We start from the raw sequence: 17,796 nt of genomic DNA, 5'->3' as shown, positions 1-17,796 counted from the left end.
AGCGCACATGACTCAGACCATTGAAAATCACGTTTGGGACTAAGCAGATCAGTCAGCGCACATGACTCAGACCAATGAAAATCACGTTTGGGACTAAGCAGATCAGTCAGCGGGGCAACGACGGACGAGAAGATCCTGCAGAAGTTCTGGTAATAACCTGCCATTCCTAAAAAATGACGTAGTTGTCGACGGTCTTTTGGAACCGAGAACTCTGCAATTATACTTATGTTTGCCTCTAGGGCGCACTTGCCCTCTTCCGACTACTTTACCCAGATATGTTACGGTAGCTTTGCCGAACTCACACTTCGCCAAATTGATCGTTAGATTGGTGTTTGACAAACGCTGGAAGAGATTTCGAATTTGGATTAAATGCTCAGACCAAGTCAAACTACAAATCACGACATCATCGAGGTAAACTTCGCATCCAACGAGGCCTGACAACACTATATTGACAAGCCGCTGGAATGTAGCAGGGGCATCACGCAACCCGAACACCATAACCTTGTAGTTGAGGAAAGCGTCTGGTGTTATAAATGTCAATATTTCCTTAGCATGAGTGGTCAGAGGAACCTGCCAATACCCCTTCAGCAAATTAAATTTGCTGACGAAGTTGGCAGATCCGACTCTGTCTACGCAGTCATCAGTGTGAGGAAAGGGGAAATTATCTGGCTTTGTGACTGCGTTAATTTTGCAGTAATCAGAACAAAAACAGTAGCTGCCGTCAGGTTTGTTCACTAAAATGCAAGGAGAACTCCATGCACTTGAACTCTGTTCGGCGATGTTATTAGTCAGCATGTACTGAACTTCTTTTCTCAACAGCTCACGCTTCAGAGAATTAACCCTGTAGGGATGCTGCTTAATGGGAGCTGTTGAACCCACATCTATGTGGTGTGTGAGTACAGACGTTTGGCTGGGCACATCACTAAAAAGTTCAGGAAACTCTCTTACTAACGCCACTATATCCTCTTTTTCACTAGAGGACAGGTGAGGAAGTTGTTCAGAGAGCAAGGTGAACATTTCAGAATTTTTCAAATGTCCCTCGACGACACCACTGGAAGGACTACACCCCTATCACAACACTCTCATCTGCTGCAATGACGGAACACAGCAAAACAGCAGAGGAGGTAGACTCATTACATTTAGGCGGAACAGTAAACATTACATCTGCAGATTCAGTCTTTACAGGCGCAGTGTCAGACGTTTCCAAGTGTTTGTGTTGATGATAGGGCTTTAACATATTAATATGACAAAGTCGTGTACTCCGGCGCCTATCAGATGTAACGACTATATAATCACGATCGGAGACTTTCTCTTTAATAACATATGGTCCAGCAAAACGAGCCTGCAAGGTGGAACCAGGAATAGGTAACAAAGCCAAAACTTTATCACCAGCACTAAACGTACGAGCTTTTGCCCTACGGTCGAACCAGCATTTCATTTTACTCTGCATACACTCCAGGTTTTTCCTTGCCAATTCTCTAACTCGATGAAGTCGAGAGCGAAAAGTACTAATGTGCTCCAAGACCGAGCAAGACCCAGATTCCTTAAGCCACTGGTCTTTTAGCAGTGCCAATGGGCCTCTGGTATCTCTCCAGCGCCCCCTGACTTTTGGGGTGGTAGGCACTGGATAGATTATGCTTAATCACAAGCTGTTTTAGGGCCTGGGAGAGCAACCATGACGTAAAGTTTGTTCCTTGGTCACTCTGAATCACTTTCAGTAAACCAAACAGTGAAAAGAATTTCAAAAGCACGCTAGTGATTGCTTTAGAAGCGATTTTTCACAGAGGAATAGCCCCAGGGAAAATATTTTTCCACATCACGCTCATTAAGGGTGGAACCATTTTAATGCACTTGCCCATATCGAATGTCTCGCTATCTAGACCGGCACTGCTCCCTTTTCTGGCCTCAACAGAGAACTTTCTCATTGCCAGCTCGGCCTCAAGCTCCCGCTCCCTAGCTCTAACTTGTAACCTTTCCCGCTCAAATTCAAGCTCCTTCTCTCTCAGATCAAACTCTCTTCACTTTAAGCTCTTGAGAAAGCTCAGAGATTTTTTCTTCCACAGGAGGGAGAATTTTAAGCTCAATGAGAAAAGCTTTTAGTTTCGCTTTAAGGGGATCTTTTAAGCGTTTGTCAGCTGCAGTCAACTCTATATCATACTTTCCTGCCAAATCTACGAGCTGCTCCTTTGTGAGCTGCTCCAAACGATCCACGGAGGGGTCGGCAACAAATTGGTCCACAACGGACATGTTGCCAAACAAAACAATTCAAACACTAAACACGCAAACAAATAAGCAAAAAGCCTCACTAACCAGACAACGCTGCTAGATGTCACAAATGCAACACGAAATACAAATGATAAAGTGGCCACTATAACACCCCTTCGAAATGACCACGAAACAAAGTACTGCATACACAGGTGCGACTCTGCTGCTGCTCTATGAGTGAACTGCCTAATTTAAATACCAACGCCTAATTTAATACCAATCAAATCTCTGACTAAGGTACATGAAACACTCACTATGTTTAGCCATTCTTCCTCCGTCATTAATAACAGCTCTGTTTGTGCTAAATGTACATTAGTTAGCTCCCTGATGGAGAAGATTATAGCATTAGAGATGCGCATTCAGATGCTAGAGAGGCTTAGTGAGAGTGGGAATAGGCTAGTGCCTGTAAAGGAAAATCTGGATGGCTCAGGAAGAGTTAACAACTCCCCGACTCCGGCACTAGAGCCCTCACAGCGGGGCGAATGGGTGACAACTTGGCGGCATAAGTGCAAAGCCAAAGCTAATGCTAAGGCTAGCCCACGAGAGAAACACCCATCCCCGCTTCATGTGTCAAACAGGTTTGCCCTCCTCAGTGAAACACCCGCTAAGAAACCTGAAAGAGCTCTGGTTATAGAAGATTCCATTCTACGGCACGTGAAATTAGCTAGACCTTTAGGGGCACCAGCAGCCTTAGCTAGCTGTATACCAGGAGCCAGGGCGCCGGACATAGCAAGTAATCTTAAGGTGTTAAGTAAGCATAGGTTTTCAAAGATAGTTTTTCATGTAGGAGCTAACGATATACGCCTTCGTCAGTCAGAGATTACTAAAAGTAATATCGTAGAGGTGTGTAAATTAGCGAAGGCGATGTCCGATGCAGTAATATGCCCCATCCCAATCCAGCGAGGCAATGAAGCTTACAGCAGGTTATGGTCGCTGAACTGCTGGATGTCCAGGTGGTGCTCTGACAATAATGTGGGCTTTATAGACAGTTGGAATAATTTTGAGGGCAAGGCTGGCCTTTTAGGGCGGGACGGTGTCCATTCCACTCGGGAAGGTGCTGCTCTCATTTCTTGTAACATAGCGCATAGCGCAAAGTTAATCTGTGACAATCCAAAGCCAAGGCCAGGGAGCAGACAAGCAGGCTAAACCGACCGTCTGCTAGCTGCACAGAGTCGTCACCCAGGTTAAACTATATTGAGACTGTGTCTGTTCCCCGACCTATACGAAAATGTAGAAACACTCAGAAAATTTGTTCTAGTAACCTAATTAACATAGATTTATATCATACTGAATGTACTGCCAGCACCTTTGATCTAAAGCTAGGACTATTAAATATTAGATCTCTTAGCCCCAAAGTGCTTATTGTCAATGAAATTATCACTGATCAGGAATTTAATGTACTGTGTTTAACAGAAACGTGGATCAAACCAAATGAGTATGTCGCATTAAATGAAGCTAGTCCTCCTGGATACAGTTATATACACCAGCCTCGTGTAACTAGCAGAGGAGGAGGCATTGCAGTTATTTATAATGATAATCTAGGCTTCATACAAAAATCTTTACATAAATTCAATGTGTTTGAAGTTCTTTATACAAACATAACGTATGTAGCCACAAAAAATAAGTCTACCCAGTCTATCACACTAATTATTATTTATAGACCCCCCTCTGAATTCCTCTGTGAATTTGCAGATTTCATCTCAAACCTCGTTATTTCTTTAGACAAAGCTCTAATTGTCGGAGACTTTAACATTCATTTTGATAACCCAGAAGATCCTCTGAGAACAGCGTTCGTGTCCATTCTAGATTCAGTAGGGATTAATCAGACAGTCATAGGGCCCACTCATAATGGTGGCCACACCCTCGATCTTATACTAACACTCGGATTAAATGTAGGAAGTATAGTCACATTTCCACAATCTGAAGCTATCACAGATCATTATCTTATCTCATTCAAATGTTTCTTAGTAATAATATATGCACCTCGCCACGCTATCATAATAAACGTACGTTTACGTCAACTACTACGCAGAACTTTATCAATAATCTTCCAGAGTTATCAACTTTTGTCACACCCCACAGAATTTGATCAGGCAACTGAATCCTTAGTCAGTGTTCCGCAACACATTAGATAATGTGGCCCCACTTAAAAGGAAAATAATGAGAGAGAAAAAACTAGCTCCCTGGTATGAGCACACAAGCATCTTAAAACTTACCACTCGAAAATTAGAATGTTAATGGCGCCAAACTAAATTGGTAGTATTCCAGTTAGCATGGAAGGAGAGCCTCCTGAGCTATAGAAAAGCTCTTAGTGCCGTTAGATCAATGCATCTTTCCACCCTAATAGAAGACAACAAAAATAATCCTAGATTTTTATTTAATATTGTATCAAAACTAACTGGGAATAAGAGCACCTCAGAAACAGGCACACCATCAATATACAGTGGCAACGCCTTCATGAATTTTTTCAATAGCAAAATTGAAAATATCAGACAAACAATTCAGACTATAAATTTAAAACCAGATAATTTGATAACTAAGACTGTAGATAACAATATAACTGTATCAGATCAGCGATTAACCTCACTAATTTCTTCATCAAAATCACCAACTTGTGTATTAGATCCCTGTCAGAAAACCAAAACTATCACAGGACGCACGTGCGCAACACAGGATTTTATTAAAGCAAAAGGCAGAGGTAAACAAGGAACTGGAAAGTTCAACAAGGTCTTTCTCACAGTTCATACAAATGGGTTCAGACAGGATTCGTCTCACAGCGGTAGCAGGTAAAGGTCTGTGGTGCTTAACCAAGCGTAGACTTCACAACGAATGTGCACAACTAAGGGGTATAAATAGGGAGGAAACTTAATGAAATTAACAAGCGAACAGGTGAAGGTGGTGAGTGATGATCAGACCGGTGATCAATAGACTGGCGACGCTGAACGCTGAGTGGCTGAAGCAGACAAGGGGGGAGGCGAGGTTGTTACAGTACGGCCCCCCTGACGCATGGCTCCAGCTGTGGAGCGCCACTGGCCAGGGGGGCGTCGCCAAGGGCGAAGAGCAGGACGATCTGGATGAGCCCTATGGAACTCAGCAATAAGGTCGGGATCCAATATGTCTGAGCAGAAAACCCAACAATGCTATCCAAGGACACATTGGAAGGTGTCAGGCTTGTCCTCATACTCCTAGACCTCTCCGCAGCATCTGACACGGTCAACCACCAGATACTCCTCTCATCCCTTGCTGGGCTGGGCATCGTGGGTTCTGCACTCGCATGGTTCAAAACCTGTCTGTCTGACCGTTCCTACCAGGTCTCTCGGAGGGAATCAGTCTCCTCCCCCCGCCCTTTCCACATGGGAGTCCCACAAGGTTCAGTACTTGGTCCACTCCTCTTCTCTCTCTACACCAGATCACTCGGTCAAGTTATCTCCGCCCATGGTCTCTCTTACCAATACTATGATGATGACACACAACTGTTCTTCTCCTTCCCCCCCTCTGACTCTCAGGTTCAGCCTCGCATCGCAGCCTGCTTAGCTTACATTGCCTCCTGGATGTCTGCTAACCACCTCAAACTCAACCTGGAGAAAACTGAGCTTCTGTTCTTTCCTGCGAAAGAACTCCCCAACGATTGACACTGCAATCACCATCGAGGGATCTGTGGTGTTCCCCATTCCACTGGACTGGAGCAACGATCAGTGAAGGGGTGACGATGGCTTTTTCTTCTGAGGGAACTCCACAGGACCCGTGGATATGAGATAGGGCCTCAGATTTGCCATTTTTGGACCCTGGACGGAAGGCGATGGTGAAATTGAAGCGTGAGAAGAATAGGGCCCACCTGGCTTGACGGGGGTTTAGCCTCTTTGCCGCTTGGATGTACTCCAGGTTGCGGTGGTCAGTTAGGACAAGGAAAGGCTCCTGAGATCCCTCCAGCCAGTGTCTCCACTCCTCAAGTGCCAATTTCACCGCCAGGAGCTCATGGTTGCCCACGTCATAGTTTCTCTCAGCCGGGGACAGCTTCCTGGAGAAAAAGGCACAAGGAAATAGTTTTGACGGCTCACCATGTCGTTGGGACAGAATTGCCCCCACACCAGCATCGGAAGCATCCACCTCCACGATGAATTGTTTCTGAGGGTCAGGTATTTTCAGGATTGGAGCAGAGGCGAAACGGTCCTTAAGCTGGCAGAAGGCAACCGTGGCCGCATTTCCCCAGTGGAGCCGTCTGGGCTGCCCCTTGAGGAGAGCCGTGAGGGGGGGAAGCCACCGAGCTGAATCCCCGGATGAAGCGGCGGTAGAAATTGGCAAACCCTAGGAAGCGCTGGAGCTCCTTCACAATGCTGGGTTCTGGCCATTCTGTCACGGCGCTGATCTTCCTCTCCTCCATCCTCACTCCCTCAGGTCCAATCCCGTAGCCTAGGAAGGAGACGGTGGGCTGATGGAACACGCACTTCTCTGCCTTCACGTAGAGCTTGTGTTGTAGAAGCCGGGACAGGACCATGTGCACATGCATGACGTGCTCCAGGAGCATGGCAGAGTGGATGAGTATGTCGTCGATGTAGGCAATGACAAACCATCCCAGCATATCCCGCAGCACGTCATTCACCATAGCCTGGAAGACAGAGGGTGCGTTAGCAAGACCGAATGGCATCACCTGATATTCGTAGTGGCCAGAGGTTGTGCTGAAAGCGGTCTTCCACTAGTCCCCTTCCCAGATTCGGATGAGATTGTAGGCATTGTGGAGGTCCAATTTGGTGGAGAACTGGGACCCCTGGAGTTGCTCTATTGCTGAAGGGACCAGAGGGAGTGGGTACCGGTACTTCACCGCGATGGTATTTAACCCTATGGAGTCTGAGGCCTGTCAGCCACTTTTGAGGTGGTCTGACATGCCTTGACATTTTTATATATTTCACCTATCTAAAAACATTGATCCCAAAGTGTTGCATATGCTTATATTCACCACAAACTCAGCACCAGTAATCTGAGAGCAGTAAGAATTTCGTTAATCTATTTTTTGTTTAAATCAACTTTAAACATACACTTTTCAAAAACCTGTTTTCAGAGGTGCTGAGATATTGTAAAAAAACACATTATAAACCTTTCTGGCTCAGACTTTTGAGCTCTGAACCATGTAAATACAGGTGTTGGCTACACATAGGTGATTAAAGCATTCAGAAATTTCATGTGGTTTGACTACTGAATTGTTATAACTTTGGACTGACACTATTTTTTTCAAAGTCAGTGGCCTACATAATGAATATTGATGAGGTAGGTGTCAACACACCTGTAACAGTCCCCCGCCCCACTGTCAAAGGTAACGGTCCATCAGTCTGGAATGTCATTGTGACCTGTCATTGTGTTTGGAAAGTCAGTGTGAGTTGTAAAGAAAGAAGAGACAATAAAGGCCTTTTCACAGTTCATTGAATATGCTGTGTTCAAACCCAAAGATACAATAGATAACAGAAGTTCACGTTTCAAGTTTATTGTCATATATAACCGATTAAAACCCCCGATAATCGATACAGGGGCGCAGACCCCCATCCTTCTTCTCCACGAAGAAAAACCCCGCCGAGGCTGGAGAGGTAGAGGGGCGGATATAACCTTGCTGCAGAGCCTCACTGATGTATTCCTCCATGGCTCGGGTTTCCTTCAGGGAGAGGGGGTACACGCGACCGCGAGGAGGTGAAGTACCGGGGAGGAGGTCAATGGCGCAGTCACAAGGGCGATGAGAAGTTGCGACTGGAGGGCTTTTGATGGATGTGGCTGCACAAACTAGCTGTAGGGAACCGATGCTGACAGGTTGAAGACCAGGCAACGACCTCTCTCTGTCCACAAGATGGTGGGGTTGTGGTTCTGGAGCCAAGGTGAAGGGTGAAGGGAGCCAGGATGAGTGGGTGAAGGGAGCCAGGCAGCACTAGAAATGTGAGGACCTCATGATGGATGGCCCCCACAGTGAGACTGACAGCGCTGGTGGTGTGAGTGATTGACCCGCTTCCCAGAGACTGGAGTTGGGAGGCAACGGAGGGTAAGTTGGAGGGCCCGAGCCAAGGCACCACTGATGAAGTTGCCCACCGCCCCCGAATCTAGCAGGGCTGAAATAGAGGAGGAGAAATCACCGGAGCGTACTGTCACCGGTACCATGAATGGTTTTGCCGCCAGAATTGGAGAGGAAGCGCTTACCTCACTGTGGTAGGTCCTTTCCCGGGGCAGCATCCCTCTGATGGACCTTGGAGACCGAGCAGGTCTCACCGGGCAGCCCTCCAGCTGGTGACCCTCCTCTCCGCAGTAGAGGCATAAACCCTGCTCGATGCGGCAGCGACGTTCAGTGTTGGTGAGGTGGGTGTGACTAGTCTGCATTGGCTCGGGCTCAGGGTCTGAATGGAACTGGAGTGGCGATCTGGTAGGTCTGGCTAGTCGACGGCATTCACGCAGCAGACGGTCCAAACAGATAGACAGGGCAATGAGGGAGTCCAGACTCATGTTCTCACCACGGCAGACCAGCTCCATTTGGATATCCTCTCTGAGTCCTCGCCGGTACATAGAACAGAGAGCTGGCTCATTCCAGCCACTGGCAGCAGCAGCAGTCCGGAAGGCCAGCGTGTAATCTGCATCAGAGCTGGTGCCCTGGGTGAGCTGGAGCAGTCTGTCAGCCCACCTCTCGTCCCTCTGCTGGGTGATCAAACACTGCGCAAAAAAGATTCTCAACTTCCTCTTCCTCACCTCTTCTTTCCCAGACAGCGGTTGCTCCATGTGGTGGACAACTTCACCCATGGCGGCTCGGAGTTGGACGAGCTCACGCTGCTGATCAGCAACTGCTTCGGCCAGGGCTGGCACCGGCGAGGGCTCCCTGTGATGGTCTGGACTCTCCTCCATGGGCAGGGGAATGTTCGCTGCATCCATGGTGCGGCAAAGTCTTCTGTCAGAAAACCAAAACTATCACAGGACACAAGTGCGCAACACAGGATTTTATTAAAGCAAAAGGCAGAGATAAACAAGGAACTGGAAAGTTCAACAAGGTCTTTCTCACAGTTCATACAAATGGGTACGTCTCAAGTTAGTTCAGACAGGATTTGTCTCACAGAGGTAGCAGGCAAAGGTCTGTGGTGCTTAACCAAGCGTAGCCTTCACAACGAATGTGAACAACTAAGGGGTATAAATAGGGAGGAAACTTAATGAAATTAACGAGCGAACAGGTGAAGGTGGTGAATGATGATCAGACCGGTGATCAGTAGACCGGCGACGCTGAATGCTGAGTGGCTGAAGCAGACAAGGGGGGAGGCGAGGTCGTTACAATCCCTTACCTACACGTTTCCTCAAACAGTTACTACCAGTAGTCATCGAACCTCTTCTAAAAATAATCAATTCCTCCCTTAGCACTGGCTACGTACCTAAATCCTTTAAACTAGCAGTTATCAAACCCCTAATTAAAAAACCTGACCTTGACCCCTGTTCGTTGTCCAACTATAGGCCAATATCTAACCTCCCCTTTATCTCCAAGATCCTAGAAAAGGCTGTAGCACAGCAGTTATGCTCATACTTACATAGGAATAACATTCATGAAATGTATCAGTCAGGATTTAGGCCTCATCATAGCACAGAGACAGCACTGGTTAAAGTTGCAAATGACCTATTACTGGCCTCTGATCAGGGTTGTGTCTTCTTGCTTGTGTTGCTTGACCTCAGTGCAGCCTTTGACACCATCGATCATACTATGATAGACTAGAAAATGTTATTGGAGTTAAGGGAACAGCCCTCTTATGGCTTAGGTCCTACTTGACTGATCGTTATCAGTTTGTCGACGTAAACGGTGACTTCTCTACACATACTGAGGTAAAGTTTGGAGTTCCACAAGGTTCTGTTTTAGGCCCACTGCTTTTTTCTTTATATAAGCTACCTCTAGGTAATATTATTCGTAAACACAGTATTAGCTTCCACTGCTATGCTGATGACACACAGTTGTATGTCTCAGCGAAGCCAGACGAAAGACACCAGCTTAACAAAATTGAGGAATGTGTAAAGGATATTAGGCACTGGATACTTACTAACTTCCTCTCACTTAACTCTGAAAAAACAGAAGTACTTGTACTAGGATCACATGCAACTAAGAGTAAGCTTTCCAATCACATAGTAACTCTGGATGGCCTTTCTCTTTCATCATATGCAGCAGTAAAAGACCTTGGTGTAATTATTGACTCCAGTCTTTCATTCGAAGCTCATGTAGATAACATTATCAGGATAGCCTTCTTTCATCTTAGAAATATTAACAGGATAAGAAATGCATTGTCATTTCACGATGCTGAAAAACTAGTTCATGCTTTCATTACCTCTAGGTTAGACTATTGTAATGCCTTACTGTCTGGATGTTCTAATAGGTGTATAAATAAGCTGCAGTTCAGAATGCAGCAGCCAGAGTTCTTACTAGAACCAAAAGATATGACCACATCATTCCTATCATATCCACACTGCACTGGCTCCCAGTCAAATCTCGTATTGATTATAAAATCTTACTATTAATCTATAGAGCACTAAATGGTCTTGCACCACAGTACCTGCACGAACTCCTGGTCTTTTATGATCCACCACGCCTACTTAGATCAAAAGGTACAGGCTATTTGTTGGTACCTAGAGTTATGACGGCCACAGCAAGGGGCAGAGCCTTCTCTTACAGAGCCCCACAGTTGTGGAACAGCCTCCCAATTAATGTTCGAGGCTCAGACACAGTCTCTATGCTTAAGTCAAGGCTGAAAACTTATCTGTTTAGCCAAGCCTTTTGCTAACAGCTCTTTACTAGGTAAAGGAGCAGATCTGGAGGGTTCTCAGGCATAGAATGTTTGGTGAACTGGGATGTTTGGATACTGTTGCCCCCCCCCCCCTTCTAACATGTTCACTCAGGTTTGTTGACGGTGGAGTGGGTGGCCGCCTTGTGTCCCACAGTGCCATCATGTCCATATTACCTTCTAGCTCTCCCTTTTAACTATGCTGTAATAGCTAGTCTTGCTGGAGTCTCTGCCTGCACTTGGCACACAATGCACATTTTCCCTTAACCATTATGTGGAAATGAACATCTAACAATGTCTCTCTCTCCCTCTCTCCCTCTCTCTCTCTGTCCAGCCACACATGCTACTCCTGAGATACCAGTGATCCTGACTCCTCCTGTCCTCTGGACCGATCCATCCTGGTGTTATCATCTTTCATCCCCCTGTCAGCCTCCTGTCAGCATCGCCATCCCCTTTGTTCATGCTCTAATTTACTTGTAATTGTAACTGCCTGCTGGGTCGGCACCTATTGCAGGGGTCTCCTCTCTCTGTGGTCCTTCTCAAGATTTCTCCCATTTTCCCATTTCCCTTTTGGGTTTTTGGGGAGTTTTTTCTTGCCTGCAATGAGGATTAAGTCAGGGGGTGCTGTCCTGTTTTGATTTTGACTGTTGTGGCCTGTAAAGCCCTTTGAGACTGTAAACAGTGATATTGGGCTCTAAATAAACTTGAAACTTAAACACCAAACACTGGGCAAATTGACAAAAGCAGCCACACTCTACAGATTAGACCTAATAGGGACACTATTCTAACCGAAACTAAAACAGTCTGGTACATTTTCTATCTATCTATCTATCTATCTATCTATCTATCTATCTATCTATATATATATATATATATATATATATATATATATATATATATCAATCGGGGCGGTTCGTTCTTTAGGGCAATTGGGCGATGCACCACCAAAGGGGGAAAGTGTTACGCTAGCTGTGACTGTTCTAGACAGTTTGTCCTGCCACTGAACAACAGAGCAATCATCGTCAAGTCATGCTCCGTAGAGCACCGCACCTTTTGGGGCGATTTCAGTCTGACTGAAAATCGCCCAGGTTGCTCTCATAGACTCTCATGTTAAGACAATTTTTTTCAAAATGCAGGCACTGCAATGCAAAGTGAATGGGTTCCGGGAGGGCTTGCCCTAACCTGCTTTCGGCATATGTAACCTGATGTAGGGGTTGCCGGGGTAGCCAGCGATCTTGTCATTTTTAAAGGTCAACATGGCTAATGTTAGCGCAAATCAGAAAAACTCGATCCTCTCTCTAAGAGAAGTACCGTTCGTTCGTCGTAGTACTCAGGATAAATTGGCAACGAAAGAATTGGGACCACCAAGACCAAATTTAAACATAAAGCAAATATCTACAAAGGGGGGGAAGTCATATAATCGGGGATTTTCGCGGAGCTGGTATGAGCGGAAAACGTGGCTAGCGGGCTGCGAAGTAGCCAACGCTTTGTTCTGCATTTTGTTCCATCCTGATGGCGATACGGACACAGCATGGACAACTACAGGTGTCACCGAAATGCATCATCTCTCAGAGAAAGTGAAAAAGCATGAAACATCGAAGCTGCACATGGACAGTTGCCTGAAACTTTCCCGCTTTCGGGAGGGTCAACATTGCTACACAGTTGGACGAGAGCTACAGGATTGCTGTGCGTCGTCACAATGATGAGGTGAGCAGGAACCGCCACATTCTAGCCCGCCTTATCAACTGTGTAAAGTTTTGTGGAGTGTTCGAGTTAGCCTTGCGAGGCAAAGATGAAAGTGAGGGCTCCAGCCACCCTGGGATTTTTCGTGAACTGGTCGACTTAGTCGCATCGCTAGACGAGGTGTTTGAGGAGCACTTGAAAACTGCCACTGTCTTCAAAGGCACGTCAAAGACCGTGCAAAATGAGCTGTTGGATTGCATGCTATCAGTCACCAGGGAGTGTCTAATGGAGGAAGTGAAGTCAGCTAGATTCATAGCAATCCAAGCACATGAGACGACGGACGTTTCTACACAGACTCGGTGCGTGTGTTGAGATACATCAACGGGAGCCACGCTGTGCAAGAACGTTTCTTTGAATTCGTCCCTATCTTGGATACAACAGCCGACTCAATTGCCAGTGTGATTTTGGAGAGACTGAACAGTCTTTTTACCGAAAATGACAAAGGTAATCTCATCGCGCAAGCATACGATGGGGCCAGCGTGATGAGGGGAGAGCGGGCTGGTGTGCAGCAAAAGGTGCGTGAACATTACAAAAATGCCCATTATGTGCATTGCTAAGCACACCAGCTGAATCTGATCATGCAGCAAGCCGCTTCTCACATCCCAGCAGTGAGAGTTTTCTTTTCTGATTTGAGTGGCATTACCAGTTTTTTTGCCCGGTCGCCCAAACTAGCATTCTTGACCAGATCGTCCACAAGATGGAACTTCAACAGCAGAACCGTGAACACTGTCTACGAGAACCTAGATGACCTCATACTGTGTTTCGAATCCATCAGGACAGACAACTCATTTGACAGCAACACAGTGAGGGAGGCATCTGGCTTCCTGAGGATGCTGCAGGATGGTGATTTCCGGTTTTTCTTGCAGCTGTTTCATCAAATTATGCCTCACGTTGACATGCTGTACCAGCAGCTGCAGAAGAAGGACATTGACACAGTCTTCATCAAACGTGCCCTCCAAAGCAGTGTGCAGGCCATAAAGTAAGATCAAATAATGTTGTTCATAACTTCTCAATATAGAACCTTGTCATAACCAAATGTATGCATGATGTAAGCCTATATGGTAACAAGATTTAGAGACTCAAATGTAGGTAACTAACTGAGTCATCTGCATCCTTGGAAACTGTAATTACCCTTTGTGTAACAAAGTTAAGCCCAGCCAGCAATTTTGATATTTTCCCAGCCATTCCCAGAAAGTATATCTAAAACAGACAATTTGTATTACTTCTGTTTTTTTAAGACAGGACTTGTAGGTATTTTCAATGACATACTGTCTGTTGGTCTGTCTGCCTTCAGGGACCAAAGCTCATCTCAAGAGCAGCAGCAAGTAGCAACAGGAACCATGAGACCAGTGAGGGCCTTAGGAGTAGAAGAGAAGCAGAGGCTGTCTATAGGCATTTATTACCTCTATATATCCAAAGAACATTTTGGCAGTTTTCCACTACATCTATCTGGACCCATCATACTCTAACCTTTGGGATTTTGAAACAACTTTTACTTAAGGGACTGAGTACATAATGGTCACAATCATATTAATTGCATGCCAACACCAGTAGAATTGTTTACAATCGTCTCCTCAGTCATGCGTGAGATGTCAGTAACATATACATATATGTATTTCTATTTGTATATTTAAATATATATATATATATATATATATAATTTTTTTTTTATCTTATTTTTTTGACAGGTCTACGACACAATCCTGGCCCACACCAAAGAAAGGTTCTCCTTCACCGACCACCTTGTGAGTGCCACGCTGCTGCAAGGAGAGATGTTTGAACAGCACTGCCCTACATTCCCTGTTGAGGCTCTGAACACCACCGTCAGGGCATATCCCATGCTGAATAAGGCGAAGCTCAAGACTGAACTCTCCCTTATCTATGAGAGTCCCGAATTCAAGGGCTGCTGTGGTGCACTGGCGCTGTACCAGGTTCTACAGAGGTACAACCTCCAGGAGACTTTTTCTGAGACTGTGGCTCTGTTGAACATCCTCATAACCACTCCCATGACAAAGGCTGAGGCTGAGAGGTGTTTTTTAACCTTAAAGAGAATCAAGACATTCCTGCGAAACGCAATGGGACAGGAACGTCTGAATGCACTGGCTATGCTTTCCACGGAGAGGGAGCCAGTCAGGAACATGCCTGATTTCAATGAGAGGGTAATTGATCACTTTGCTGCCTTGAAAGAGAGACGAGCAAAATGTCAATATAAGGTAATTGAGTGAGTAAGGTCATTTAAATAGTGAGTTATGTGACTGCACTTATTGTATCTTCCCAATAGTTAAGCAGTTTTATTCATTGCACATTATCAGCCCAAGTGCCATTGCTCTTAATTCTGGATTTGCTGTATCTAAAATAAAATGTATGTGATAACTGAATCTGATGATTGTGAGAGTCAATTTATTTTTCACTAATACTAAAATATTTGCCTTTACTAATTTGCACAATGCAATGTGACAATGTCTAGTTAGCTAAATGTTAATTTACCCATTGAACGGGTCACCTTAGCCATCATAGCAACCATTGCCCCCCCTGAGAGATTTGGCAGGAGCTGCCACTGATATATATATATATACATATATGAAACAAAGCACTGGCGAAATGTTTACAGTGCAGAACAAATGGTGTGATGAAACTCACAAATAAGTGCAACACACTGGGTCACAAGTCTGCAAAGCTCCCCAGCTCCTCAGAAGAATTACCTTACCTGCCTAGTCTTCGGTGGCGCCCCGGGAGGCTTCTTTAAACGTTCAGCTCTGTAAGCGGACAGTAGACCCAAGACAAAGGCTACTGTCACACTCCGAAAACGCACCCACACCCAGGTATACCACCAAAAATAAAAAATAAAAAAGTGGCAAGACTCAAAAGTCTGCCCGACGACTAACTGTCTAGGGTGTAAGCAAACCAATAGTAGTACCCAGTAAATTACTCTCACCTTTAACCAAGTCGCACTCCATGAGGTTCCGAAGATTCCAAAAAATTATCCCGGACGAGCCCCCAGTTTATGTTACAACCGGCCACACCAACCGCAACATAAACACAGGGTTCAGCTCAAAAGCTAGGGTGTATTTATAGAGAAGAGCAAACCATGCTCAGGTGACACCTACCTGCCTGGAAGAATAGAAAAACAGAGAAATACATTAAGTACGCCACCAGCAGGGGTAGTCACAATAAATGTCATTGTGACACCTTAAGGGGCAGAGGAACATAACACACACTATATACTTTCACCTATACATCTCTACACTTTCATCTAGCATAGCTATCAAGGTGCTTGGGAAAATAAAGGCCGGTCCCAAATACAGGCCGGGTAAAAAAAGAACAAACATAAATTACAGAAAGTCTCAGGTGGTAAAGTCATCATATTTCCACAGCCTTTTTTACATCAGCACAACATACAGTGATTATGCTCACCACTCTGTTACTATTACTTTCACTCTTTAACAGAAACACCATATCGATAGTGTTCTTATTTCCACAGCATTATTTACATCAGTACAACAACATACAGTAATTATGCTCACCACTCTGTTACTATTAGTTTGCTTTTTTAAACAGACATACCATGCCGATAGTGTTCTAACTCACATGGATTGTGTGTCGCTGTAGGACTATGTGTGTTAATGGCCCATTATTAGTATTCAGGGACATCACTGCCAAAACTCTCTGCTTCCTATTTCCTGTGTTATTTCATTATTTGTGAGTTATTTCATATAACAGCACGTCTTAGCGGTACTTGGAAAAGGTCACAGAAGGGAAAGACTCTGATTTTAGATGGTACAGTAGTATAGTAAATGATTACCAGTTTCATTTTGTGATTGAATGACTGTTCTTTGCAAACAATTGCATCATTTGCTATATCATGGTTTTAATCTGTCAATCAATAATTGTGCTGTTCATTCTCTCTCCAAATTCAGGTAATATTGGTACATTAAAATAATCTGCGAAAACTCTGCAGTTTGAATGCTCCTAAAACATCCGCTTTTTTCTGGTCTGCTAAACTTTATTGTGCATTACACACAAGCTAATGCAATATACAGATATGTATATATATATGTATATCGCATCAGCTTAATTAAACAGTCTCACATTGTAGCTTTCACAATAGCACACAAACTTAAAACAACCTGCACTGTTTCGTTTGCATTATGATCCTGCAGATAATAGTAACGCATCAAATAATGGCCTGTCTCTAATAATGTAAAGGCGCCGGTCACTATTTGAGAATTTACAGTATACTTTCATCTACACATGTCTACACTTTCTACATGCATGAACAAAAAAACAGCAATGCCAGACACATTTCATTAGAAATCTTTATTCAGTCTGTTTTATTCTGTCTGTTCTCCTAGATAAGGATGGAATGATATGAAAGGAGAAAGAGTGTATCTGTCTCCATGGAGATGAGGGCGCCAAAATCAGAGAAAAAGAGAAAAAAATCCAGCGCTTTGATATTTGCAAATCTATTAAAACCAGTCACACTAGTACTCTGACACATATCAGTCCATTTAAACCACCACTCTGAACAACACCAGACCATCTAAACCAGTGAAGTCACTTCAGAGAAGCTCCAAGTGCCTCAGTTCATTTTGGCCATGTATGACTCTCCACCAGTCACAACAAACCCACAAAGAGAGGGCCCAAGAGACACGCCTCCATAGAGAGGTCATAGGCTAGAGCCCAGCTAGGGGGCATGATGTGATCATAGAAAAAGCAGCCTTTGTCCTCGCTGACTGAGGATTGGCTCCTGGTGTGGTGGGCAGTCCCCGTTGCTATAGTTTCAGTGTCCCCTGCGGCAGGCTGCCATTACACAGTCTATAAAAACGCAAGTCGTTCACAAGGCGATAAATTCCCTGACAGAATGATGGCAGGTCCTGGAGACAGAGAGAGGGAGAGAGAGAGAGAGAGAGAGAGAGAGAGAGAGAGAGAGATAGTTCATAGTGAATTACTGCATACACAACTGTGATCTCACATATTCAATGCACACAGAAAAACTAAAGAATGTGTGTGTGAGACA

General features: G+C 44.8%; 1 protein-coding gene across 1 annotated transcript in view; it reads right to left on the bottom strand.

Annotated features, from left to right (window-relative positions):
- Positions 1–17,173: 17,173 nt before the first annotated feature.
- Positions 17,174–17,796, bottom strand: part of xpo6 (exportin 6) — a 23,301-nt gene continuing 22,678 nt past the window's right edge. The window contains 1 exon segment of the mRNA XM_030793457.1: positions 17,174–17,653. Coding sequence (XP_030649317.1) covers positions 17,552–17,653 — 102 coding nt within the window. The 3' untranslated portion in view covers positions 17,174–17,551.

This window comes from Chanos chanos, chromosome 16 (assembly GCF_902362185.1).
Source record: "Chanos chanos chromosome 16, fChaCha1.1, whole genome shotgun sequence".
NCBI classification, from domain to species: domain Eukaryota; kingdom Metazoa; phylum Chordata; class Actinopteri; order Gonorynchiformes; family Chanidae; genus Chanos; species Chanos chanos.
This window is presented reverse-complemented; position numbering and strand designations above follow the sequence as displayed.